Source organism: Brettanomyces bruxellensis, chromosome 5 (assembly GCF_011074885.1).
Source record: "Brettanomyces bruxellensis chromosome 5, complete sequence".
Lineage (NCBI taxonomy): Eukaryota > Fungi > Ascomycota > Pichiomycetes > Pichiales > Pichiaceae > Brettanomyces > Brettanomyces bruxellensis.
In genome coordinates, this window is record NC_054686.1 from 725,600 (window position 1) to 753,134 (window position 27,535).

The window sequence follows — 27,535 nt, forward strand, 5'->3', positions numbered from 1 at the left end:
AGCCAAAAAAAAAGCATATATCACCTCATGGCTTTTCCCGAACCAATGGACTCGTGATGTTAACCGGAGTAAACTTCTTTGGCAAAGAAACCCTGCTGAATCTGCTCTTCAACTTCTGAAGAACTAAATCCATGTCTAAATGCCTAGTCAAGTTTATTCTCCTGATGCACGAGATGTAATGACGATCATCTAATTGCACATCCAACGGATCCTGTGTATGGCAACCTGGCGAGAGTGACAGTCTGATAGAATGGCGTTTCTCACCGCTATCTTCCGATTCGTAGAGTTCAAACACAATCTGCGATAGATAGTCGAACTCCGGCAACGCATTTCTAGCAATCTTCATTGGAATGTCGGACTCATAAATCACATTAAGCAAAGTGTAGATATGCGACTCTTTCGTGAAGTATATCCTTGTTGCTGCTCTGTCCGTCTCCTTGATCTCGGCGATGTCATGAAGTATCTGCTTCGATAATGGCAGAGACGTTAGCAAGCCAATATCCAACTTTTCGTTGTCTTCTATTCCGTATTCTTGAGGACATATAAAGTCAAATAGCACCTTCGAGAGCCTGTACAACTCCCTCAGCATGTCGTACTTTGGATCGTCAAATGGTGAGTGTGCATCTGCCTTTGAGTTGGTTGTGTAGCTAGAGGACAAAACCCAACCTATGGAACCTGCTGGGTTTTTGGCGGGATCCAAAACCGAATCCTTCACCTTGAAGTCGTTCATTGCGAGCACGTTTATTGGATATTGCTTGACTAAAGAATGCGAGAGGGTATCCTTGCCCTCGTTATCGTCATCCTCAAACACTTTGAGCAAGAACTCTCTGTTGTGTAAAGCATCGTATTTCATGGTATCATAAAGCTCCGAAATCTTGGAAGGATGGACTTTATCAACTGTGACAAACTCCTGGAATAGCTTATCCCAGCGTTCTTTGAAAAGATATGGGTCCTCTCCGCAGCACCAATAGTTTTGAAAGCTGTTGACATCTTTCGTGGCGAAATTCTTCTCCATGATTTTATGGTGGTAGATCATGAGTTCCACAACACGCTTAATAACCACAAATGGTTCCGGCATCTGAACGGGCCAAGCAAATTGTGGTGGTGCCTCCTTTCCTTGTCTCAACAACGGCTTCAACTTCTTCTTCACCTTATCCATTAGATCTTTGGCAGCATTGGAATCGTCCAATAAATCCTTCCTAACCTGTAGGAAGTCATCAGGAAGCGTTTTCACATCCAAGAATGCCTTTGAGAACAACTGCGATGAGGCCAAGACCCTTCTTTCCGAAGACGTGTAGACACGAACATCTTCCAGTGCTTTCTGATTCAACAACTGTATATCCTGCCTAAACTGCTCACCCAAGTCTGTGGCCTGGTATCTGGCTGAATGAGTTGGTTCTCCGCCCCACTTGAGAATAAGCTGCACCTTTTCAATCTCGTTCTCCTGGTTTAAAGCAGGCTTTAACTGAACTTTTGTGCCGGGGAAGTACATTTTCTTCTCCAACGCGGTAGCCAACTGTTTCAACTTCTTTCCATTCTCGAGGTGCTGTTTTTGCGCCACGTGAACCGTCTCCAACACAACTTTCAAGTCTCTGACCTCTCGGATGATCACCTCCTCCTTATATCCCTTTAATAGAGATATGAATATCGGAGACTTGAACGAATACTTGAACTTCTGCTTTGGTGTTCTGTCTGCGTGCCGAACAACGCAAACAAAGCCTTTGAAGACCCACTTTTGCTTTTTTTCCTCTAGTGGGCCACCCAGTGGTAGTTCGAGATCTCTCTGCTTCTTAGCCTCGACAAACATGTTTCTGAGGATTTCTGCGCACTTGTCATAGTAGTCGTTGTTATTCTTGACAAACGAAAATCCATTCACATCAATCACAAAGCTCTTCCCGTTTGTTCTTAGCATGTCAAACCCACATATTGTCTGCTGAAAGAAAGTAGCTACTCTTCGTGCCATGTCAGCCTCGCTTTTCGAAAAATGCGTGATGTATCTTATTTCCTTACCGTACGTGTTTCTTCTAACTATTCCGTCCACGACTGGTGACTTTCTAGTCTCGGCATGACAATAGTTGGGACCTACAGTGTAAGCCTTGACATCCTGGAAATTGTCCGTGTCGATAAACTTTTCGTAGATGTACGAGCCGCTGGTTCTGATCATGTTCAACGTTGGATCGAACTCGGACGACTTGTTGCCGATCTTCCTAAAGAGTCTTCTTCCACCACCGCCGTTTTTCTTCGGGTAGTAAACGAAGATATTGTGATCTTCACCATCGACCGGCTTCTCGACAAACGGCTTCTTCATGATCTGGCCGTTCACCTCCAAAGTGTCGTCGTCGATCATCCTCCATTTGGGTTCTGGAACTTCGTCGCACGGGATGTTTATAGCTTCAAGTTTCTCCTTTAGGTCATCATCAACTTGCGGACCCCCGTCTCTCGAAATGACTAATCTGTAGGGGGTTGGAACATGGGCTGCCTTTAGGATGCTGAGACAAAGCCGCCTGTCCCATAGTGCCTTCTGCATCACAAGATCGTTCAAAAGAAACGGTTTTCTTAAATTTGCATAGGCAATGGCTTTTTCTAGCGGAAATCCCGTCGAGAAAAAGGATATCAAGAAGTCGCACGTCGGCCAATTCTCGATCGACTCATCTAGAATAACCTTATCGCCAAAAATGACCGTCTCGAACTCACCGTGAGCAATAAGCCGGTTAAGAATCTGCCGGCAAGGCTTACTGAGCACTTTGCTGTCCATGGCGCAAACTCCAATAGTTCCCACCTTCGGCTTGCGCGGGAACTTGGGCTCTGGCAGGGAAGCCGAAAAGGAACGAGGCTTCGATTTGATAGACGTCATCTGGATGGCATTCATGCTGGATTTGGAAGATGGGTTGGAATCAACCGAAGATGGTGAAGAGGCAATTGCACTTCCGGTCGCAGTTCCAGCACTTGAATCCATTGCATTTGCAACCCCCCTCGCAGGAGCATTCTTTGAAATACTAAGTGAACTAATGTTGGATGCTGTCCTTGAAAGAGGATCCTGGGATGGACTCACCACTTCAGACTTTGATAGAACTGGCGAGAAGTCATGAAGCATCGGTGCAATAGATGCGACTGCTTTTCTGTGCTGTTCCAAGGATTCTGCTGTCAATGGATCCCCGGGCTTTTCTATTTCTTCTGAGATGCTTGCTGAATGTGTTGCTTCTTTAAACGAGTCGATCGATCCACATGAAGTGGTTGACAGCCTTCTAGATGCGTTCATATCAACTGAATGGCAACTTTTTCTTCCTTCACTTGGTTTTCCTGGTGGCACTGTACTTGGACTTTCCGACATTTCGCAAGTTGGTCCTGATACACGAGGTAGGTATCACAGAACACGTTGATAATGAATTTGTTAAGATGAAGATGGAGGTTGGTAGGAAGTTTGCGAAAAAGAGGGGGAAAGCAAAAAAGAAAAAAAAAAAAAAAAAATGCGTCTGAAAAAATTAATATAATCATTAAATCATAGCTAATGCAGTTCCCTATTTCTATCCTAATTAAATCAAGCCTATAAAAGCCGTGCAGCGAAAAGAAGGCAGATGAATCCAGCCCCACTAATTGCACCACATGCACTATTGCCGATGTCAGAATCGGACATATATTATATGACACGACGAATTAATGCAGTCCTTTTTGCTTATTTTTCTCTTCCTTTGCTTTCCATATTTAAAATACAACTTATTTCAGGCAGGTTCTCTCCATCTGTATTTACACACTTCATCTTATTCTTACTGCAAATTTATGTTTTCTTTTTTTTTTCCCCCAGTCCTTATCAATCCTATTCCTTTAATGCGTTGCACAGCCGTAAATGATATCCATCGAATTTGCTGGACATGGACATTTTTATGATTTCTATGAAAACGGGTTGTCTTTATTTAGTTTATTTGCTTTCAATGCATACTCTTTAAATCAATTTATTACATTCTGTATTCATTTCCCCATAACCAGCTTATGGTTCCTGTTTACTCGTATTTTTTTTTTGTATTTTTTTTTGTGTGCACTGCCTGGATTGAACCTCGCTAAATTTTCCAGTGAAAAATTTTAGACAATATTTAGTGTCAGTATGATGGACAGTACACCTGATATATAGTAACACACAAAACACTCAAAGAACCACTATCAACTATAAAATGACTGCATCTATAAGCTTTTCTGAGAAACGACAAAAGATCCCGTCGTTGAAGGGGAAAAACGAGGCTGTGAGGTACTCGAGGATCTTTTCACCTTTCCGAACTATAGGTCTGGTTTCTGATGGTAAACCATTTGCAATTGGAACACTAGGTCAGACTTTTTACATAGTGACGATCGTTGGCCACTCTTTCCAGATTTTTGATGCTGCCACCTTGCATTTGTTATTTGTGTCGTCAACGCAAACCAAATCGGAGATCAACTGTGTGGAAGCACACTTCGAGTACGTGTATTGTGCGTATGGAAATAGTGTTGCGATATTTAAACGAGGCAGACTCCAGCACGAGATTCATCTTCCAGATAACAAATCAGTCATAATCAAAATTCTTGTCTTTGGTGATTACTTGCTTGCGATCACATCATCCAGCATTTTCGTTTATGAGAAAAAAAGCACACACGACAAATATGCCACCGAGCTGTACACGGAGATTCCAGTCAACAAATCGTATGGAAATATCATTGATGCGGTCCATCTTCCGACATACTTGAATAAAGTTGTTATTGCAACTTCGACGATGCTATTATTGATCAACATCAGGTCCACGAAGACGATATATGTGACGGAGAACGGCTTGTTTGATGGTATCACGTGCCTTGAAGCCTCACCAGCGTTGGACGTTCTTGCTATTGGTAATGATAATGGCAAGGTCACGCTGTTTAATATAAGGAAAGCCCGTGTCTTGCAAAAGATTTCAACCGGTTCCAACAGCATCATCACATCCATTTCGTTCAGAACCGACGGACCGTCACATTTAGTCTGTTCGTTGAGGTCGGGAGCATTGTTCTTCTACGATATGGAAAGAAGAGCACGTGTTCATGTCATGCAAAAGGCACACAAGGAGGCCTATGGTGGAGCAACAAGGGCCTCGTTTTTGAACGGTCAGCCAATAGTTGTCTCTACCGGTTCCGATAACAGCTTGAAAGAGTTTGTGTTTGATCCTGTGCTATCATCAACCGATTCGTCTGTTGTGTCTCCACCACGGTATCTCAGATCTCGTGGAGGCCATTCTGCCCCACCTTGTTCTATCATCTTTGCAGACGACAGTTCGCATTACATCGAATCTGCATCCAGAGACCACACTTTTTGGATGTTCTCTCTCCGTAAAGATGCCCAGTCGCAGGAACTTTCCCAGAAGCGGTCCAAGATGAGGGACGGCAAGCGTGTTGCTGGTGTGGTGTCGCAGTACAGCGGAAAATTTGCGCCGATAACGATGATTGCACAGGAAAATGCCCGGGAGGGTGCCTGGGACAATATAGTGACAGCCCACCAGCAGGAAACGTTTGCCAGAACGTGGGACTCGAGAAGAAGGAAGGTGGGAAAGTATGAGCTTCCCACGATTGACCACGGCAATGTGTCCTCGGTTGCAATGACGCAATGTGGAAATTTTGCACTTGTTGGCTCGAGTCTTGGAGGAATAGGCGTGTACAATATGCAGAGTGGGAAAATCAGGAAGCTTTACCGGTTGCATAAGAAGCCGGTTACTGGAATAGCCGTTGATGGAATGAATAGAAAGATGGTGTCGTGTGGCTTGGATGGAATTGTTGGTTTCTACGACTTTTCCGAATCCAAATACTTGGGAAAGCTCACCCTTGAGGCACCTATCACACAGATGGTCTACCAGAGATCGTCCGATCTCATTGCCGCCGCATTGGATGATATGTCGATTGTCATAATAGATGCATCCACGCAAAGAATAGTCAGGCATCTATACGGACATACTAACCGAATCACAGCCATGGATTTCACACCAGATGGTCGTTGGTTGGTCTCTGCATCCTTAGATGCAACGATTAGAACCTGGGATCTACCAACCGGAGGATGTATTGATGGTATAAAGTTGTCGAATGTGGCCACGTGTCTCAAAATATCCCCACAGGGAGAATATATGGCAACTGCGCACATCGGGGGAGTTGGAATTTCACTATGGACCAACAAATCGCAATTCCATCCTGTTTCCACCAAAAGCATCGAAGACGAATCCGAGTTTGCGAACATGATGCTTCCAAACGTGAGTGGTGAAGGAGGAGCATCTGTTCTTGAAGGGGCCTTTACACAAGCAGATCAAGATACTCAGTCTGGTGTTTACATCTCTCCCGAGCAGTTGGATCAGAGTCTTGTTACATTGTCACATTGCTCTAGGACAAAATTTAGCACTTTGCTACATTTAGATACCATTAAGGAAAGAAACAAGCCTACAGAGCCCGTCAAGAAGCCGGAATCAGCTCCTTTCTTTATGCAAATCAGTGCAGATTCAAACGGAACACAGGCCGAAACAGAGAAGCATTCTGAAGATGCCGAGAAGGATGCTTCATCTAGAATTTTGGATATTAAAGACACCGCATCGGCTGCCTTCGAATCCCGATTTACCAAATTGTTAAGGCAGGCAGCCGAATCACCAACAAGGGACTATTCTGCATTTATTGAATATCTAATAGACCTTTCACCAGCTTCCACCGATTTGGAAATAAAGTCTCTTTCTTTCAAGACTCCATTTGATGAGGCTACTTGGTTCCTCGAGGCCCTAATTCAGGGATTTAACGAAAAGAAGAGCTTTGAATTGCTCGTAGCAATTTATTCAATGTTTCTAAGGCAGCATGGAGATATCATATATGAAATGAGAAATAACGCCGAAGAAGATGTTATCACTACAAGGTTCCTTGAGAAATTAGATGAGTGCGATAAAGTCACCTCAAGCGAAACTTCCGGCTTGGACAAGCTTACAAAGTATTGTGCAGGTGTTGTTGACTTTGTTATGGCTGCATGAAGCACTTTTATAAAGATGTACTTTTAATTAATTGATCTATGTATCTATGGTAGTACGTTAATCACCTGATGCTAATGCTGATTATGCGAACAGCTATAGTGTGCAATTTCGCCTCCTGAAAGAATGCATAAAATTGACGATGGCTCAAATCCCTTGTGGCATATTCCGCATAGAGAAGAAGATGTCATTCTGAAATGTGGCTTTTTGAGGCTAAGAAGTTGGCTTTTTGAATCAATGAGTTTGACGCGGGTAAGTTCGCTTTCCAGTCCAGAGTGAACTGACTGTTGGCTTAAGAGTCTCAATTTTGTTTCCACGAATTTCATAACTGTCCCAACTGTTATATTTCCAGGGAGACGCTCGAGTATGTGTGTTAAATCCAAAAATTCAAGTCTCTTGTCATTTAGCAAATGTATTGTATTATCGGCATCACGTTCAACAAGGTATCTGTCGAGTAGTTTGAAAAGAAGATCTGTTCCTAGTTCCGTTTCTTCTTTTCGCACTCTTAGGCAATATTCAATAGCTCCTTTATTGTCGTGTAAGTTAACAAGAAAAACCGATAATGCTTCCTCGTGTCTTCCAAGCGAAAATAGTGGTTCAGCCTTAAGTTTATATAGCAAGGTCTTCGAATTTTCGTCCAAGTTCCCGTTTATAAGACTTTCAATTTCTTTCAAGCATGCTTCCTCATCGTATGAACCTGTTTGAAGAATTTCCTTGAGCTTTTTAAACACTTCACTAATGTCTTGCTTATTCATGTAGAGATTGATTAATGAGTTCACGAATTCTGGAGTCTTTTCATTGGTATCGAAAATAATGTATTCGAGATAATTTTGCTCTATCTCGGCCCATTGATGCTTATGGACATATGCAAGGATTTGGCTTTTATCTAAACTTTCGGAAGCATCTGTGTCATTCATAAAAATAATCTTGAAGTACCCTGGATCAAGTTCTATTAACTCCTGTGAGTACTTCAGTATTAAGTCCAATTCGCTATTACCCAACTTCTGTAAGTACCTGACCATGTATTCAGCATTGAAAAGTAATGACAAATAACTGCTTCCCTCATCTATGTTTATCGTATCTTCTCGATGAAAGCACAGGTGATCCAAAAGCTTTAAAGCCTTCTCATGTCGACTTCTAATGTAATAAAAGTCTATCAATTCACTAAACATATGATTTTCCAGACACTCGGACTCAACCAGCTTGAAATCGCAAAAATTTGGAATCCGAAGAAATGGTCCAATCATCTTTGGATTCGAGTTCAGATAGCATTTGAATAAGCTGTCGTCAATAATCTGCAAATTATCGGGTGTGGAGTATTGTTCATATGTTCGCAGATGCTCGTATAAATCCAAAGATATAGTGTATCCTCTCCATTGGAATTTGGGCTGGTCCGGGTCCAACAATCTTGTTAGCTTTCTTCTTGTGTCGGTAAGGTACAAAATAAGCTGATTTATCAAATAGTCCTCATCCTTTTTAGCTTTGGGGTCTTTCTTTTTCTTGTTATGTATCTTGTGATTCTTCTGCGCTTTTTGCTCATTGAAAATACCCAACTTCTGCTTTATTTGCTTTGAAAGATTCTGTAAAACAAAATGGGGGGATGCAATATATTCAATAAAAAGATTTATTGCCTTGTCATATTTGCCCTCATCCATAAGATCCCTAGCACGCAATAGCTGAAGCTTTCTGAGCTTCATAAACTTGTATTGTCTTGCCGGTAAACTATTCTCTATCGAGGAAATGTTATTATTATCCTGCTCATCTTCGTCTAAAAGTAGTGGATTTAGCTTTTCTAGCAAATTTATTGCATTGCTGTAATCCTTTTTCCGTTCGAACTGCCTCAACTGGCAGTTATAGTCTGTTTTGTAAAATTTGTAAACCCCTTTTGTACTGATTAAAAGCATGTTTAAAGAATTGAACTGAATGCCTAAAGCAGCGCCCAATGCTTTGGGCCCAGATATGTTTATTCTCTCAATCAAATCATAGTCCTCAAGACTATGGACCTCGACCGAATTTCCATAAACAGTTATTATATAGGGAAACCAATACTTCAGAGTTACCAATTTCCGAAAGCTGCTACCACCAGAGCTGAAATGAGATGTTTGCTCTACTATCATGGGATTCTTAAAGCTCTCAGAACGTGGATTTTGTCTTAGAACTATGGGCTCAAAGTCAGCATTAAGCTTAATTAGCAGGTTATTCTTAAGTATGACCAACTGTTTGTCATTTGTGGTCTTGAATGATTCGTTTAAATAGTCAGTGGCAGTTCTGAAGAAGAATGAGGAAGACCTGGAACTTTGCTGAGGAGATCCTAATTCATCCACAAACTGAAGTTGAAGTGGGGTGGAGGCACCGTTTCTGAGATTTAATTTGACGAAATCGCCGCTCTCAAAGCCAATTAGTAAAATATTACTGTTTAGAAAATTCATGTGTACGACTTTATCGTGAAATACAAACTCGGATCTTCCCTTGAATCCTTTGTAATGCCATGAAAGTATCACCACACGTTTCTTTGCCGCCAGGGCAGTATAGCTGGAATATGTGAGCTTCTTACTGAATCGCCTGTCTTGGGCAAAAGATGGACCTTGCGAATATTTCACCGTCGCTAAGGAAATGGAGTCGTTATCTTCGTTATCGTATTCATCATCTTCCTCGGGGACTTTATCATCAACATCAAGATCCTCAAATGCAGTACGAGGCTTTCCAATAACATCGTCTATCTGCTTTGGTATGTCACTCCACGTCTCCATTAGGGAGTGCTTGTAATCGCTATATTGGTGTACAAGACTTATGCCGTGCCCAGTATCATACGAATAGAGATACACAACCCCTTTGATCAATATAAATGTGTAGTTTAGTGGCTCTAAAAGGCAAATTTGCGATGCGGGTCCATCCAGTTTGTAGCTATGCAACAGTATGGCTTCCTCCTCGCCAATTGAAGTTGGGTCAAAGCTTTTTGTTCTTTTATCTTCATGTACATTTGTCGGCACTTGTGCTTCCTTGTCTAGATCTTGGTTGGCTGAGGATTGTTCAGAATTGCTGCGAGACCTGCTTTTCGAGAATTGTGATGATGCTTTTGGTAGCTGATAAAGAAGAAGCCGGCCATCTGAAAGTGAAATGTAAAGCACGTTATCAGAAGAAAGTGCGGAAGCAGTAATTCCCAAACTTGAACTCTCTGCGAGCTCACTAATTTTGAGAGATGACTCGAGAGCAATTGCCTCAATCATATGTATTCTGGGTAGTTAGATTGTGTGAATAAGTACAAATATGGCGTAAATGCCTAATTAACCAAGGGATTGGCTCATTCTTGATACCAACTGAACACAAGCTTTCTACTTTTTATTCATTCTTGACCGGATAATTTATCTTTACATTTTATTTCGTTTTAATTTTTTTTTTTTTTCTTCGAAGTTTATTTCTGTCTTAGTTCATTCTGCCCTACTTCATTTTTAACATCACATTGCACCGTATAGCAACTGAGTCAATTGATCCCCAAAACAGCCAACTGTCGAAAATGTCTTCCGAAGAGACCCTTAGAGAGCAACTTCGGCAATCGTATAACTTGCGGAAGCAGAATGCCGTGCTGGTATCAAAATATAAGAAATACCTGACAAAGTCACTATCCACATTCACAGATGTCAATGCATCCCACTATAAAAAGCACACAAGCAGCACGGATCGCGTTAATTCTAGCGGCAGTGCTTCGAGCATGCAGCTAGCAAATAGTACAAACGCTTCATCAAGGGCGATTTCGGCAGAGCAGGTGGAGAATAGTACATTAGTGGACAAACCGGCCTCAGAGCAGGAAACACCGCTCTACTCGAAGGTTGAGGTTATTTATGGCAATCAGAGGCAAATCAGAAAACAGGAAAGACTCATCTCGGAGCATCTGGAGGAGCTGGCATCCGCAGAAAGTGAACTAGAGAAGCAGTTGACAAAGACAAAGCACAGACTAAGGAGAAGCCGTTTGATCAAGTACAGCAAGGATTCCAAGTTGGAAGATCTTGTACAAACACAGGCAGAGAGGCTGGACCGCCAAATACGAATTTTGGAGTGCTCGATGCACACCGTGGAAAGGGATAAGGCAGTACCAGCTGTTTCTGCCAAAAGGGGATGGTTTCAATAGGAGGCAACCGTCTCGCAAGTATTAATTTATTAAGCAAGCGGAAAAAAATAAAAAATCAAATTAGGCATATTATAAAAAGGTTGTTACCATCAACGCGTTCTCTGATTGGCCAGCGCCGAATGCTTATTAAGATAGCTCTCATAGGCCCAATCAGTGGTTAGCACCTTGATCAAGTCCTTCAAGTTCATGGGCTGCTTCAAAGCCCGGCCCTGTAAAACGAGATTCTGGTACACGATGGGGTAGTCCCGCTTCATCACGTGACTGCGTAATTCGTGCTCACGCATTCTCTTCATTAGTTTGACTTTGCCCTGGATATCGCTGTACTCGGGTGACGGCTTTAGCCACTCTCTATTCTGGGCATTCCACAGGTCTTCGCCACCTGTGAATGGTGTAAGGGAGGAATCTATAGAATTCTCATGGTCCTCCTTTGCCCTTTTAGTGGAGACCTCGTTCAGACTGCTGTCCAAAATGCTTGAGTCTTTTTCCAGAGTCGCCGACTTCACGTCTGATGCCTGTATGGTTTGTGGTGTAGTGTTGTTCGAGAGTACGTCCGAGTTGCTGATATCTTTTGACACGGCAGGTCCACACCTGCATTTATTCTCGGGACACTTGCAAGTTTTGCAGTTGCCCTTGTCACCGTTTGGTGCCACATTGCCTCTGCTGCTGTCTGCTTTCACTCCTTGGCGTGTTGATCCATCACCATCATCAAAAAGCTCCTCTGTAATCTCATCGGAGTCAAGACAGACGTCAGATATGAAACGCAGCCGGTCCATAATCCTAGACCACGTCATCCATGCCTTGAAGATGAACCTGCGAATCGTAGATGGCTCTGTCTTACCCTCGGTCACTGTTTCTTGCCTCTTTGCGCCCCCTTGAACAGTTTTTGTAACAGTCTTTGGAGTTTCTGTGGCGACTATACATGATGAAGGCAAAACTTCCTGTTTGTCGATATCCTGAGTTGCGACATTCCGATGCTGTACTATCTCTGACATTTAATTGTGCTCTATGTGGGTGTGTATTTATAAGTCTAATGGTATGTATAAAGCCGTTCCAAACGGAAATTGGCTTTTCAAATGTCCAGATGAAAACTGCTTTTCGACGAATGCATATACAGGCCGTATCAGCGTGTTTGACGATGCATGCACTGTTTTAATTCTGTTTTCCAGCCGAAATAGTATAAAAAAAAATGAAGGTTTGACCCTTTACACCTTCAAATGTAATGACATAGTGTTTAACGATAAGCGTACTTCATTCTCAGGGTCGGCTAAAATGTAAAAAAATTAGGATCAAAAATAATTTAAATAAAAAATTAGACAAAACAAAAACAAAGTAAATTAAGTGAGCTAAAAAATAGCCTAAATGAATGCCAAAAAAAAAAAAAACTAAAAAAGCCCGACATGGCAGAAGTCGGAATTCATCATGCGGCTCAAAGAGGTAAGATGTCATGTCAAAAGAAGGGATGAAGAGATGGAGATTAACATTTGAACCACAATATTGATTATTAGCAATTTTGTCTCCTAGAATATCCCATCAATTTTGACAGCCCAATGCAATTATGCACTTATTAGTATTATTTTGAACAGTAGTGTAGCTAATATAAACAGCAATCTAAAGATTGCACAGACAGGCTTGAATCTGAAGATAGTTTTTTGGGTTTAATTTTTTTTGTCCCCGTCATCACTTTTTTGTAACTTTTGTCACTTCCTGTTCTCACGGCGCTAAAAAGTAGCCTGACCAAAATCCAGCCAGTCTCAATAACTTTATACACGGAATAATACAAAAAAACGGAAAAAATTAATTTAAAGACGTCACAATAGCATACAAAACTTTTAAAATACAATCGTTCAAACACCTTATATGTGAGAGAACTTCCTTCCGCCCGTCCACTGACCGGCTTTCTCTCTTTCCTGGCTATTCCCACTATTAGCATCTAGTCTTTGCTCTGGATCTTTTTGATCTCTGACTTTCTGAGTAATTTCCAGTCTTTCGTTGAGCATCTTCTTCCTGAAAGCTCCGTAACGAGACACACCGCTAAAGTTAATGCCCTCGCCAAGTTTGCACCACCGAACTCCGTACACCGCTATCGAGCAACCATCGTGGTTTTTCCAGCTTCGAGAATAATAGTTGTTTCTGTAGCAGCCCTTATACTCTTTCAAAGTTGGGAGAATCACCAATGTTACTATTAAATCGGCCGCGGCCTCTTCAGAGACTGCACTTCCTGTAATGTTGTGCAAATTTTCGCTGTTTCCAGGCGTGATTGGCCCGGAATAGCTCGTAAACTGGTAATTCATCGATGTGGCATTTGCATCCAAATCCCGGGTCTGCTCCTTTTCCTGCCTTTTCGAGATTTTGCGGACCTTCCGCCGGGTCGGGTCCTGGGAATGGAGAATCCCGCAGTGGTACAAAATTGCCACTATGTCCGAGTCGTCCGTGTACACATCCGTGCCCCATATCCTCTTGTCGTAAACGTTGGAGTTGTCGAACATCTCGTGGTACGGGACATAAACATCTATAGTGCAGTTCGTGTAATGGCTGATTAGGCTGGGGAGAAGCTCCACACGCTTATTCACAAGGATTCCGTACTCCTTCCTCTGTTTTTCCACTTCCTCCGACCGTGCTTTATCAAGTGCTAATTTTTCTGTGTCCTGCTCGGATAGGTTTGTCCAGTGCCTTATCAATGATGGGTACGTTGGATAGTCGGTATAGATAACGGATCCGATTCTCTTCCGTGGGTAGCCGGCGGCAATGTTGAGAATATCGCGTGAGCTGACTGTGACTTTCCGTTTGTGGAAAGGCTGCGATGCCAGCAACATTGATTGGTCGAGAATCGTGGTCTGGTTCATCGTGGTTGAGTTTTCGGCAATTGTCGAATCGTTCTGCACCGTTGAGTTGCTCTCATTTGCTATGGCTGGTCTTTGCACTGTACTGCTAGCCCCATTTTCTTTGCCTGATTTGTGCGACTCCTTGGTTGAACTCGAGGCCAGTGCGTGTTCTGCAGATCCCGGGTTGTGCACATAAACTTTGTGGTGGTGATGATCTCCATGAGGCTCGTGAACAATGTGAATGTGGCCTCCATCTTTCAACAGTGATTGAGCCTCTTTAATTCTCTCGCCTAGGTCCTCGCTTTTGTGGCGGTAATGGTGGTGTGACTGGTGGTGATGCTGCACGTTCGATCCCGGGGCCTGCTGCTCGAGTTTTGCAGCTTTCTGCTCATGATTGTGGTGTGTGTTGTGTGTTTTTGTGCTATTATCACTATGAGGTATTTTTTGGATACTTGGCTCTGCCTGTTGTTTTAAATGTTGCTGTTGTTGTTGTTGTTGTTGTTGTGTTTGCTGCTTTTGCTGTGGTTGCTGCTTTTGCGGAGGTTGCTTTTCTAGTTGCTCGCTCTTCACAGATCCAGATCCTACAACACTTGACCCGGTCTGGTGCGCATCATACAGCATGGTATTGCTCGTTTGATAGGCATTTGTGGTGTTAGGCTGAGGAAAGTAACCAGGTTGACGGGCAGAGTATGGAAATGAGGAAAATTGAGGTTGGCGATTTCGCCCTTTTTGCTCAGTGCCTGCTGGTACAGCAGACTGCATCGTCATCATGCTCTCTGAATTTGTCGTAGATTGTTGAAATCCTGATGCTAATGATGAGATTGATGGAAGCCGAAGCTGATTGCCCGATCGAAAACCTGAAAACGAGGCTGGAAATGTGCTTTGACCTGTTCCCATACCCCCATCCCTTTGCTCACTGTTTGTGTTGTTCTTCATACTCCCGGCCAAAAAGGAAATTGGCGGAAGTTTGACCGTATTCACATCATTCGAAGAGATATTTGGAAATTGTGCGCTCATGACTGATGATATATATCTGTAGGCAGTGTTCTAGTTCAAATATCTTGTACTGTCGACTAAATGCAATTTAACATATACTATTGTACTCTTTCATCCAATTAAATTCTTTGGTTGAGGCACGATGTTGGTTTCCTGTTAGTGCTGCTCAAAGATACAGGCACAAAAAATAAATTTCAAGCAGATTTGCAAAATAAAATGTATTTTGATTAACAACCAAAGTTGGCCTGGCAAGCAATTGTATTCGCCCGGTGTTTCTGTGCGGATAAGCTGATAATGTAAAATCCGGTTTTCACACGTTTCCTGGGCAAACAAATAATTGTGCTTAATGATGGTCTGTGTGCAAAAGATGATGATTGAACATAAGATTTGAACGGGGGTATGAAACTTTCCCAAAAAAAAATAAATAAATGAAAGAAAGAAACAAAAATAATATTTTTTGGTCTTGGGAATTGTTTGAATTTTTTTTTGTTTTGTTTTTCTCCCATTACGGATTTTGACCGGCTACATTCGTCAGAGTGAAAAAAAAAGTATCACACACCTTAATCAGCTGTAGGTATTTTGAAATGATTCAAGGATTTCAAAATGATGCTAGTGAAAATAAATTGTCATCATAATAATTTAGTAATATCTCACTCTAATCAAATATTATTTGTTTGTATTTTATTTATAATACCAACAGGTTCATAATAGCTCAGATTATATTGAGTGACCAACAAATATATGACAAGCACTTTGCAGTGGTATACAATCAGCATTTAAGTACTTTGTATTCGAAAATAAAAACATTATAAGATTTACATTATGTGAAGTATTTAAGTAACCCGTTCAGATTTTGGAATTTTGTAAATATGTCGTTTATATGGGCAAACAGTACCATTATGTTTTAAATAATTGAATGCTCTATTTTCTGTGGGAAAGAAAACTTTCAATTCCTGCAGAGAATGACTTTTCAATCATCACATAAATTTCATGTTGACGTACCCGTAGAAAAAATAGTAGAAACAAACGTCTTTAAAAGCAGTAAATCCCACAATAGAGTATTGGCTGTTATTATTATCAGATCAGATCTGATAGTATTTAAATTATGGTGGATCATCCTCCCGGGAACACCGAATACATTCATTTTACAAAATACGAGCCCTATTTAAGAACATAAGGGTGAACCAACTCGGCTATTCGAAGCTAATCCTGTTTTGAAATGGCAGTTGTCATAGTGTGAGAATAAATTAGTTCCATAAACATTTCAATATGTGGCAGCTTTGGGAAGAGTACGTGCGGCTTTTCTGAATTGATAAGCGAAGATATTTTTTGGGCAAGTATTTCTGACGTCATGCGGACATTTAGCTACCGAGTAAATATTTAAATATATCTTCTAGACCTTATGTCAAAAGACAGCCTTAGATATAAAAAAAATCAAAGGATAGGTCTAATTGAGATGCCCTTGGTGTTTATAGGTTTACAAAAGCAGAAGAAAGAGCGGGATGCGATGGAAATGCCGGCGGATAAATTACAAAATAAGCGTGCGAGAAATGAAATTGGGGATGATAGGCAGCCAACAATGGCGGGATGAGAAAATGTACCTGAAAAAAATAAAACGGGGTAGGGGTACCTACGAAGAAATATATATCATCACATTTGACTTGTGTAGCCTTCTTTAAGCACAATGCTAGTAAGCTGTTAGTTTTTCAACTTTCACCTCGGGTATTTCTGATGCAAGTATCTTCAACAAGTTTTGTGCCGAAAGGATGTACAATACTACATGGTAAAAAGTGGGGAAACATCGCAATATGCAGAAACTTGGCAGGTATAAAACAATAAGCCAAGAGAAAGTGGGTGAGTTTGATATGGTGAGTTTTTTCAAAATGCCTCCACCAGACACAATATCCGATGCGTTAATAAGAATCCCAAATGAGTCCAAATATCCATTCTATATGACTCGAGCGAATTTCAAGTCCTGTTCGGATTTCCGGACCGAATCGGCAAAAGAATGTACATTCAACACGGAGATACTCAAATACAGCGGTGCACTATATCTTTTCACAGGCTCTATCCAGCTTTACGAAGTTACAATTCATGACATTTTGGATGATCTAAACCGGAACCCCAAAGATGGATATCGGTTGAAACTGGTTATCCGAACATTTGCCGGTGATTACTGGGGAACAATATGGTACGACTACATGTATTACCGGTGCAAGGACGGGCGGTTAGCGAAAGTTGTGAATAATCTTCGAGAAGGAAGACTGTTCACCACAGTTGAGCCGCTTACACGTGACAAATACGTTGTGTTTGTGGATTATGATGCCGAAATAAGCACGAAATCTGAAACGGACATTACCGATGATTATGGAGGAAGCAGATACAAGGTTGCATTGGGAATGCAACTCTATCAAGGTGACAAGGAGAAATTTGAGCAGCTACTTACAGAATATGAACAGTCGTTGCAAAGTTTGGCACAATCGCGAGGAATTGATTTCTCATACTTGCAGAATATAAACAGATCAGATGATGATCTTCCGTCCTCAATTGATAGTTTTGCTGACGCAGACAGCATGATGAATCAAAGTATCAATAGTGATGAGATTGATGAAAGTGATGAAAGTGATGTGAGTGATTTGAGCAATAAAGACACCTAAAATAATGATAACGACAGTAATGAAGGTTATGAAAGCAATGAAAGCGACGGCAGCATTCTATTAAACGAAGAAAACGGAAGTGATGAAAGCTCAATAGATGAGCACAAAAGCTTGGCCGAACATCACAGCAATGTCAGCAGTCTTACGGATATGCTCGGGTAATTAAAATATTCTCTAGGTACAATTCCAACACACGGGATATATATACTTACGTAGCAAAATTATCGAATGTACGTGCTATTAATATATACGGAATTGGACATGCTGATCGGCACTTAGTTGCGACATGTATCAAAATATACATCGGTACCAGTCAAAAGGCTAGCTGCACAATGCCTAATCAGCAGTGCCATCATCTTCAAGTTTATTCACAAACCCCGCTGCCACATCAACTTTTGCTTCTCCTTCAATATACGGGCCTCCTTTGTGTCTTTTGACCATCTCTTGACCACCTTCTTCAAGGCTTTAGCTTCTTTCTTTGCGGTCTTTGGATTTCGCTCGGTTGCAATATTAATAAAGAAATCAGACACATGAAACTTTTCCTTCATCTGCTTCCGGGTAGCCCCATTATCCCTCATCTTCTGAAGTTCAAGTACATCTGCTTCTGTAAGTTCATATTTTTTGGCCTGTTTCTTCTCAAAAATCGGTGGCATATACTTAATATTATCCTTTATTAGAGTCTGTTCCTCGGGATAGTACAAAGATGAGTTTTTTCTTGGATCTTCTGGGGGCAGAAATGCCTTTGGAGTGATTTCCGGATTCATTGGTGATGGTGCTGGCTGGTAATATAATCCATCGGGCATATTAGGCTTTAAATTGAATGCCGATGACTTGCTATTGTATTTATTTGGAACATTAGGAAGCTTGGGAGGAAGTTTACTACTCCCTGCTTTTCCACTCATCAAACATCTCTGCACACACTTCCCAACGTGCCCTATACAATACGTCCGACTAATAAACATCTTCGATAAAAAGGACAATTTGTTGATATTTCTAGGATATGTTTTTGAGAGTGATTCTATGTTCAAAGATGTTAGTCAGCTAAAGATAAATCTGCCCACTTATGTTAGAGAGAGAAAGAGAAGAAAAATAAAATATTCGCGAGAATCAAAACCAGAGCCACGTGGATGTTATCACATGATGCGGCCGATGAACAAATTTTATTTCGCTTCTTTTTTATTTTTATTTTTTTTAACTTCGCGGCTCATGATTGGCTTGAAAACAAAGAAAGTTTAAATATAAAAAAAAAGTTAAAATTCGTACGGGTCCCAAACAGTAAAGAGTAAATCACCTTTTGACTTTTCCCCAAATAACACTACTTATTCCTCTGGAGAGGTGTATTTTTGATCAAACAATTAGTATTTAGACAAGTATTGCATAATTTACAGTTGCTCTACATAAAGTTTACGAATAGGACTTTCCTTTGCGTTCCGAGCCCAACATACTTGAATATAAGCACATAGGTTTAACATAACCATTCTGAGACACCAATATATTTATCAACCCAGATAACGAACTACAGGACATATTACCTTTTGCATCTATTCACATTATAGTACTTGCTCACCCACATAATGTATATCAGAGCTTCTAGCAGACATACCATTTCCAGGTCAATATTCTCCACAACATTTCTCGTTGCGTTTACCTTGGCTTTGGCCAACACATTAATGCCTTGCCCAGCAGAAAAGGGCGTTAATAATGAAGCTGCCAAGGCCACTACAGAAACAAGGCAAATACTCGAGAAAGAGCAAGAACTTAGGAGAAAGCATGGGGAGAAATAGTTATTTTTTTATTTATCTATTTCGTCAAGCTTTTGACAGTGCTTTGAGTTATTGAAAGATAAGTGTGGACTTATCTGATGGGCGTGATTTTTACATAGTACGATCGATGGTTATTTATTCTTTTCATATACATACTTAGATGACGTGTAACGTTCGACTTTTCCGCTATTTATTCATTATCGAATCTTCTCTGGTTTGGCTGTAGTAGAGTATTTGGACTGGGCATTACGTGGGATGCTGTAAAGTGGAGTCGATTTTTTCATGTGGGGTTTAAAAAATTGTACTTAGTGGAAGTGGGTGGGCAGCGCGGATGGAGTGCAAAAAAAAGGTTTTCAAAATTGGAGTTCAAAGTTGGCCCCAAAATTTTTGCCGAAGAAAAAGCAGAACATAGTGAAAAAGAATTCTGAGTATGTAAAAACGTACGTAAAAACATATTTATATATCTCACCGTAAACAAACATCCAAGTACAACCATCTAAGTGTTACCTTTATTTTTCCGTTGATATCAAATACCCCGGCTAGCCTTCGTAAAGCAATGAGTGAGAATTCTGAGGAAAGTGTATCTCCAGCACCCGAAAGCTTGGATGATGCATCTCCTGATAAGCAGATTACACCTTCTACTGTAAAAGAAGAGGTCGATAGTACGGAAAGCCTGCCTGAAACTACTCAGATGGAAAATAAGGTTTCATCTCCGATAAACGAGAAGCAGCCTGAGCCTTCAGATAAAACTTTGGTGTCGGATGAATCTTTGGAGCCGGATGAATCTGCAGATGAGTCTCGTATGTCAAATTCTTCAGATGAGTCGGCAGAAAACTCATCAGTGTCAGATGAATCTTCGGAAAAGTCATCTGCCTCGAGTGAATCATCATCTTCAGAAAAGTCGCCAGTTGGTTCAGATGGCTCGAAGGAGTCTTCAGATGAGATGGAAGTTACAGAGAAAGACATTGCAGAGAACGAGACTCGGGAGAGTAATAGTACAGGAATTAATACTGCTGAAAAGAAGAGTACAGAGAGTAAGAGTGCAGAAAGTGAAAGTGCAGAAAGTAAGAGTGAAGAAAGTAAGAGTGCAGAAACTTCAACTGCTGAGAAAGAAGTGAAAAGTGAAGAAAGTAGCCCTGTGGCCGAGCAGCTGGATAATGCAACAAACAAATTGGCGGAAAAAGAAGCAGAACAGCAAGAAAGTGCAGCAGAAGAAACAAAAAGTGTTGATGTGGCACAGTTCAACGATGTGATGAAGATGTTCTTGACAGGCCCACTTCTGCAAGATGAGACATTCAACAGCTTGCAGCCCGAGCAGCAGGAGTATGTTGTTCTTAGGGCATACGAGGAGAGCACGGGCATCAAGCCACATATCAGCCTCAATTTCGGGGCGACGACATCGTACAACAAATCGAGACTCAGGAATTCGGACAGGTACCAGCCACCAGTGCCGATAAATCCCTTCTGTCTGCGGCCGGACATCCGGAAGCCAATGAGCCCGGGGGAGAAAAAGGCATACTACGAGTACCTTGAGCAGGAGGACAAGACGAACGGCGGGAAATTCGACGGGTACCCGATCGGGTCACGTCTTTTCATTGGTAATCTAGCAGTCAACACTCTGAAGAAGGAGGAAGTTTTCCGTGTTTTCCACCCGTACGGCCGAATTGTCCAGGTGAACCTCAAGCAGGGCTTTGGCTTTATCCAGTATACGAATGCGGAATCGTGCTCGCGTGCGATCCGTGGAGAGAGTAACGTTCCACTCCATAATAAATTCATGCACTTGGAGGTGTCGAAGCACCAGATACAGAAGGCAATCGAGCGGCAGAACGTGTCGCGGCCTTCTTTGAGAGATGAGCGTGAGCGGACACGTGAGCGGTCTCCTGTGAGAGACTCAGGTAGAGATTATGCATCAGGAAGAGACTCAGAAAGAGACTCGGGAAGAGATTATGCTTCCGGAAGAGACTCTGGAAGAGACACCTCTAACAGAAATACCTCTAACAGACGTCCTGGTTCGCCAGAGGTGAAGATTCTGCTCACTAACTCGTCCTCCTCCGGATTCAACGACCGACTTGTCGAAAGACTGAAAAGTGACGGGCTGGAGGTGGAAGTTGAAACCGTAGAAAGCAAGGTGGAGGATATTCCGCAAGAGCAGGTGCTGGACTCGGCATACAGCGGGGTGTACGCAGTAATCAGCACCTGTGGGTCAGGAGTGGTCAACATCATGGTTTTTGAAAAAGACGATGATGGAGGAATCAAGTTTGACGAGTACACGGGGGTGACGATCGACGCAGCGATGGAGTTAGTGCTTGCTGCGAAGGCGAAAGAGTTCGCCCGGTCCTCAGGCAGTGTTGAGAGGGGCCCCGGTTGGCTCCCTGCATCGTTGCCGAAGGTCCGGCCGCCAAGGGCCCGGTCGCCGTACCGACGCCCGGTGGAGCTACCGGGGGGCCAGCCACGGCGGCGGCGTGGTGGCCGTGAAAGGGAGGCCCGGTACAGGGGGAGCCGCGAGGGTACTGCCCGGTACCCGGAGGAGTATCACCAGGCGGGACGGGGGGAGGTGCCATATTCCTCGAATTACTACCCGGACCAGAGAAGGAGGGTTCCAAGCGGTGGGTACTACGGGATGGGTGAGATGGGCGAGATTGCACCGCCACATCGAATTTCGCGGATGGCACAGCCACATCGGATAACACAGAATGCACAGCCTCAGCAACCCCTCCCCCATCCCCAAAGCCAGGGCCAACCTCAGGGCCAGTTTTACAACGGCTACCCCCAGCAGGCCGCCTATCCAAATGCAGCCGGGGGCAATTCGTCCGTCGCGTCTGCCCTCCAATCTCTGCAAGGCATGAATCCAGCCTCAATGCAGACGATGCTGAATCTCATGCAGCAGATGCAGCAGAACAATAGCACGCAGCAGCAGATTCTCCAGATGTTGCAACAGTTCCAGAATACACCAAATGCAGGAAGTAACCAATACATGCAGCCTCAAATGCAGCCACAACAACAACAACAACAACCACAACAACCAAAATTTCAACCTCAACATGTAGCCTTCAACTCACCACAATATGCACAGCCACACAGCCAGGCCCCACAGCATCCTCAAAATACAGCTGAAAGCGGCAATATGCTTGCAAACTTATTGGGCCAGCTTCAGTATTCGGCCCCGGGCTCTGCATCTGACCCCCACAATGCACAAAATAATGCTTCTTTCAGTAACAACGATCACGCTTCTGTCTCAAAGGACTCCAAGTCCAAGGATCAAGATCAGACCGGCGATCTATTTGAAACGCTAGCTAGACTCAAGAACAACATGTGACTCACTTCTGCATTTTATTCGTCTTTTTTTCTGTCTTTTCTGTCTAACCTTTTAGCTCTTTAGCATCTTTGTATTACTCCTTATATTATAAAGCGCCTGCCTATCTTCTGTGCTCATACCTTTTTGTTTAATTGTTGTCTCCACATTGCGTATTAACCGCCTAATTTTACGTTATCAGTTACAACCTTTTTTTCTAGTTAATCCATTTTCCCCACTTTACTTTAAACTGCTTTCTTTAGTTTACTTATCCGACTTGTTCTTCGTCCACTTTATCTATTAAAATCGAGTAATCGCGCTTATCTCATAATCCCTAGACTTCAACATTCATTCATTGTGAAATGATCCATTTTGCCGAAACGCAAATTAGTTGTTTAAAATTAGTTGCTTCAAATATTGAACCGCAAATCCACCTGTAAATTGTCTGTTCTGCCGTCATGAGAATTTTGCACCTAAAGTCACTTCCGTTTTCGGTAAGCGCCAGTAAAAAAATCCCTAAAATTATTGCATTTATTATTTTCAAATTCTTAATTCCCAGTACATTTCTAATTTATACAGCCCACCAGAGTTACACAGCTTAATAACATTAAGTAGGCCATTTAACCGGCTCTTCTATATTTTCAGATCTGGTTCTGATCCAAACAGAAACATTCAATATTTCTTCCCCGCAATACCAGCCAACCCTCACCAATTTAATATTCTGCTTTTTACAAACAGAAAATATGGTCCACCCCAGAACAGCTTCTTTGGTATGTTATAAAAGAATGCCTCATTCCTAATAAAATGATTGAAAGGTCATTCCACTTTAGTCACTTCACCAACCACTTTCACCAACACTCGTATACTGACAAATAATGCACATCTCAATCGAAAAGAAAAGACTCTGCCTCGATAAAAAGTTACAAAATGCTTTCGACAGCATGAAGGACTCATTCATGGTCAGCGATATGGAGCTAAAGAAGTTGGCAAGACAGTTTGAAAAAGAAATGGAAAAGGGACTTGAGCAACCATTTGACTCGATACCAATGATTCCAACTTGGGTGACTGAGCATCCAACGGGAAATGAGCATGGTGAATATTTGGCGTTAGACTTGGGAGGAACAAATCTCAGAGTTGTGTCTGTGAACCTAAAAGGCAACTGTGATTTTGAATTTGAACACACAAAGTATCCATTGCCGGCATCATTAAGACATTGCTCATGCTCTGAACTATGGGCCCATATAGTTGGCTGCATTGAAGATTTTCTACTCCAGAAATACTCGCCTTTGCCAAAAGAACCACTTCCTATGGGATTCACGTTCTCATTTCCTGCCTCTCAAAATCGAATTGACCAAGGAGTGCTTCAGCGATGGACTAAAGGCTTTAATATACCAGATGTTGAGGGAAAAAATGTTGTGTCTCTGCTTCAGGAGGAAATTGACAAGAGAAAGCTCCCAGTTAAAGTTACTGCACTTATAAATGACACAACTGGAACACTTATCGCATCTGAGTACTCCGACCCAGAAACAAAAATGGGTCTTATCTTTGGAACAGGAGTGAATGCGGCATACTTTGATCGTATTGATCGAATTGGAAAGATGAGAGAAACGGTGTCTGAAAATTTGATCAAGACACAAACTCCAATCGCAATAAATACGGAATACGGTGCTTTTGACAACGAGCACAAATACCTCAAGCGTACAAAATACGATATTTACATTGATGAAAATTCTACAAGACCAAACCAGCAGAGCTACGAGAAAATGGTGAGTGGATACTACCTTGGAGAAATCTTAAGATTGGTTCTTCTCGATTTTGCAATTGGTGGAATGATTTTCAAGGGGCAAGACATCCATAAGTTGAAGATTCCTTTTATTATGGATGCATCGTATCCGGCGAGAGCAGAAGAGGATGACTATAGACAGCTTCCACTTATTGATAAAATAATGAAAACCAGTCTTGGAATACAAACCACACATTGTGAACGACAATTAATCCAGGAAATAAGTATCCTTATAGGAACGAGAGCCGCCAGGTTATCTGCCTGTGCAATTGCGGCCATATGTAGAAGAATGAATATTCAATCTGGACATTGTGCATGTGATGGATCAGTTTTCAAGAAGTATCCATTTTTCACCATGAGGGTGGAAAATGCTCTCAGAGGAATATTTGACTGGAAGCATGGCAAGGAAATTCCTTTAAAGCTAGTTGCTGCTGAAGATGGATCTGGTGTTGGTGCCGCAATTGTGGCATGCCTTGCCAAAAAGGCTACCATTGAAAAAGCGTCATAGGAATATTTAAATTTGTGATTAATAAATGAGCGAAGTGAATTGCAGGTTGTAGAAGTATCGCAGGGATTTTATTTATTTTGCTAGTTATGGTAAATGCGGGCAGGCCTCATTTTTCCAATTTATTCTTAATCGATTAGTTTTTATTGTACTAAATTTTGCAGTATTTACTACTTTACCAATTTTTTTTTTTTTTTTTTTTCTTATTTATTTTATTTTTCCTCTTTTATCTAAACCATGCTTTCCTTGTGTTCACATACCAGTTTCCCAAACCGTTTGATATACCAGCTACGTACTTCTCAATTGCGTCGTACAATCTTGCTGTCGTGATTTCAACTATGAGCACGCAGGAGAAGTTGGTTCAGCAATTGAAACCAACCATCATTTATTCACTAGATCACGATCTTCTTCCAACAGCTGAATTTACTGCAGAAAGACTCATTGCACAGAATAAGAAAAACCTGGAATGCGTGTTTTTATATGCACTCGTTCTCTACAAATGCCACAGATATAAGGCGGCCTATAACTGGACCTCAGACTATTGTGCAACTGACGTTAAATGCTCATATATATTTGCCAAATCTTGTCTTCATCTGGAGGAGAAATCAGATGGAATATCCAGTCTTACAAGAACCCTCCCGATCTGGTCTGCGATCAGGCAGGAGGATGCTTGCCGATATGAGCCGGACCAGGTCTCGTGCTATATGTTATTGGGGAAATTGTACGGGTTAGTTGGGGATTTGAAGCGATGTGCTCTCAATTATGCTCAAGTCTTGAAAATCAACCCATACATTTTTGAGGCATTTGAAGAGCTTTGCAAAATGGGGGCCAAGGTCAGAGTCAACCATTTGTATCATCCTATCAGCCCAGTTTCCGATGTTCGCAGCAATCTGTTTCAGTCGTACATGCACAAAAATTCTACATCTTCGTTATCATCGTCATCATCACTATCGAACGAGGACTCAGATCAAGATAAGCCTAGGCATAAGCAGGGAAACGCCGGTGATGAAGTGCACGGGGAAGAAGGCACGAACTTGTTCAAAACGCCAGTTGCAAAAACTAGAGTGCGAACATATGAGGTTGATCCTTTAAGCGGCATAGACCAGGATAAGGGTATTGCGAATCAGCATGAAGCCAATACCAACACTCCAAAGGGTGCTCGCTCTTTGCACTACAATGAAGAGAAACCAGCATCGAAAAGACGCATTTCTGATTCGTCGAGCAAGTGGAGAAGCCGGAAAATTGCATCATCAATCACTTCGAGGCTTCTAAGTCACCCATTCAATGCTCGTTCCGGTGCGTTCAGTGATACTGCCGGGTATAAGATGAGGAATGTGGGTTCGCCTTTTAGGGAAGGTGTGAAATCGCCGGTTTCCGGATCAAAAAGGTCACTTCACTCGTTGCAAACGAGACCAAACGAGCGGTTTGTGACCGATGATCGTGTAGATAGCATATTGAAAAGTATGAACAACGACTATTTATCGTCCGTTTACTCGAAACTGGCCAAGGGATTTAGAGCCATGTGTGCATACGACTGCTTTAGAGCAATACGCATATTCAACAGTTTGCCTGAGGCAGAGCAGAACACTCCGTGGGTTCTTGCCAAACTTGGACGGTTGCATTTTGAGATTGTCAACTATGAGGAGGCAGAGAAGTTTTATCTTAAATTAAGGAAGCTGGACCGTACTCGGGTATGCGATATGGAATACTATTCGACCTTGTTGTGGCATCTTCAGAAAGAAGTTGATTTGAGTTTCCTATGTCACGAACTTTATGAAGTGGATACGAAGGCCCCGCAAACGTGGATATGCATTGGAAATCTTTACTCATTGCAGAAAGAGCCAGATGAGGCCATAAAATGCTTCCAAAGGGCCATAAGGCTCGATAAGGGCTTTGTGTACGCATACACGCTTCAAGGCCACGAATATCTTGCAAATGATGCGTTTGAGAATGCCATGGATTGCTTTAGGCACGCAATTTCATTGGATAGAAGACACTATAATGCCTTTTATGGTATCGGAATGGTGTATTTAAAGCTTGGCGATTTCATGAAGGCCGAATTCCACTTCCGGAAAGCTGCTGAGATCAACCCGGTCAACGTGATTCTTATCTGCTGCATTGGCATGGTACTGGAAAAGATGGAAAAGCAGGAAGAAGCGCTTGAGCAATATACGTTTGCCTTGAAACTTCAGCCGTTGTCAATGCTAGCTTTATTCAAGAAAGCACAGGTTTTATTCAGTTTAAAGCAGTACCAGCCGGCTTTGGAAAGCTTTCAGAAGTTAGAGGATATGGCTCCCGATGAGGCATCTGTGCATTTCTTGTTGGGAAAGCTTTACAATTACTACGGGAAGAAGAACCAGGCGGTGAAGGAGTTCACCACTGCTATGAATTTGGATCCAAAGGGATCTCATCTTATAAAGGAGGCTCTGCAAAACTTACGGAGAGATTGATTGACGGAAGAGATGAAGGAAAATTAGTACTGAAAAGATGATAGTAAGAGCAGTATGGTGTTAATGGCAATAGTAATCACAATAATAAGAATAATAGTACTACAATAATAAAGTTCATGATACAGCCAACGGCCTGATATTATTTATGTACAGAT

The 27,535-nt window shown here is 42.0% G+C and overlaps 11 protein-coding genes across 11 annotated transcripts; 6 read left to right on the forward strand and 5 right to left on the reverse strand.

Annotated features, from left to right (window-relative positions):
- Positions 1–25: 25 nt before the first annotated feature.
- VIP1 (inositol hexakisphosphate and diphosphoinositol-pentakisphosphate kinase) lies at positions 26–3,331 on the reverse strand (the record flags this gene model as incomplete). Its single annotated transcript, XM_041282848.1, has 1 exon — positions 26–3,331. One exon carries the CDS (start codon positions 3,329–3,331, stop codon positions 26–28), a length of 3,306 nt encoding a protein of 1,101 aa, XP_041135624.1.
- Positions 3,332–4,166: 835 nt separating this feature from the next.
- BRETT_004353 (uncharacterized protein) lies at positions 4,167–6,989 on the forward strand (the record flags this gene model as incomplete). The annotated part of the gene is made up of 1 exon (XM_041282849.1): positions 4,167–6,989. One exon carries the CDS (start codon positions 4,167–4,169, stop codon positions 6,987–6,989), a length of 2,823 nt encoding a protein of 940 aa, XP_041135625.1.
- A 71-nt stretch (positions 6,990–7,060) lies between these two features.
- On the reverse strand, positions 7,061–10,213 carry BRETT_004354 (uncharacterized protein; the record flags this gene model as incomplete). The annotated part of the gene is made up of 1 exon (XM_041282850.1): positions 7,061–10,213. The coding sequence occupies one exon, from the start codon at positions 10,211–10,213 to the stop codon at positions 7,061–7,063; it is 3,153 nt and encodes a 1,050-aa protein (XP_041135626.1).
- A 287-nt stretch (positions 10,214–10,500) lies between these two features.
- BRETT_004355 (uncharacterized protein) lies at positions 10,501–11,112 on the forward strand (the record flags this gene model as incomplete). Its single annotated transcript, XM_041282851.1, has 1 exon — positions 10,501–11,112. The coding sequence occupies one exon, from the start codon at positions 10,501–10,503 to the stop codon at positions 11,110–11,112; it is 612 nt and encodes a 203-aa protein (XP_041135627.1).
- An 89-nt stretch (positions 11,113–11,201) lies between these two features.
- Positions 11,202–12,104, reverse strand: BRETT_004356 (uncharacterized protein; the record flags this gene model as incomplete). Its single annotated transcript, XM_041282852.1, has 1 exon — positions 11,202–12,104. The coding sequence occupies one exon, from the start codon at positions 12,102–12,104 to the stop codon at positions 11,202–11,204; it is 903 nt and encodes a 300-aa protein (XP_041135628.1).
- An 861-nt stretch (positions 12,105–12,965) lies between these two features.
- On the reverse strand, positions 12,966–14,951 carry BRETT_004357 (uncharacterized protein; the record flags this gene model as incomplete). Its single annotated transcript, XM_041282853.1, has 1 exon — positions 12,966–14,951. One exon carries the CDS (start codon positions 14,949–14,951, stop codon positions 12,966–12,968), a length of 1,986 nt encoding a protein of 661 aa, XP_041135629.1.
- Positions 14,952–16,738: 1,787 nt separating this feature from the next.
- On the forward strand, positions 16,739–17,587 carry BRETT_004358 (uncharacterized protein; the record flags this gene model as incomplete). Its single annotated transcript, XM_041282854.1, has 1 exon — positions 16,739–17,587. One exon carries the CDS (start codon positions 16,739–16,741, stop codon positions 17,585–17,587), a length of 849 nt encoding a protein of 282 aa, XP_041135630.1.
- Positions 17,588–17,955: 368 nt separating this feature from the next.
- Positions 17,956–18,489, reverse strand: BRETT_004359 (uncharacterized protein; the record flags this gene model as incomplete). Its single annotated transcript, XM_041282855.1, has 1 exon — positions 17,956–18,489. The coding sequence occupies one exon, from the start codon at positions 18,487–18,489 to the stop codon at positions 17,956–17,958; it is 534 nt and encodes a 177-aa protein (XP_041135631.1).
- Positions 18,490–19,906: 1,417 nt separating this feature from the next.
- On the forward strand, positions 19,907–22,666 carry BRETT_004360 (uncharacterized protein; the record flags this gene model as incomplete). Its single annotated transcript, XM_041282856.1, has 1 exon — positions 19,907–22,666. One exon carries the CDS (start codon positions 19,907–19,909, stop codon positions 22,664–22,666), a length of 2,760 nt encoding a protein of 919 aa, XP_041135632.1.
- An 851-nt stretch (positions 22,667–23,517) lies between these two features.
- BRETT_004361 (uncharacterized protein) lies at positions 23,518–24,933 on the forward strand (the record flags this gene model as incomplete). The annotated part of the gene is made up of 1 exon (XM_041282857.1): positions 23,518–24,933. One exon carries the CDS (start codon positions 23,518–23,520, stop codon positions 24,931–24,933), a length of 1,416 nt encoding a protein of 471 aa, XP_041135633.1.
- A 335-nt stretch (positions 24,934–25,268) lies between these two features.
- On the forward strand, positions 25,269–27,380 carry BRETT_004362 (uncharacterized protein; the record flags this gene model as incomplete). The annotated part of the gene is made up of 1 exon (XM_041282858.1): positions 25,269–27,380. The coding sequence occupies one exon, from the start codon at positions 25,269–25,271 to the stop codon at positions 27,378–27,380; it is 2,112 nt and encodes a 703-aa protein (XP_041135634.1).
- Between the last annotated feature and the right edge of the window lie 155 nt (positions 27,381–27,535).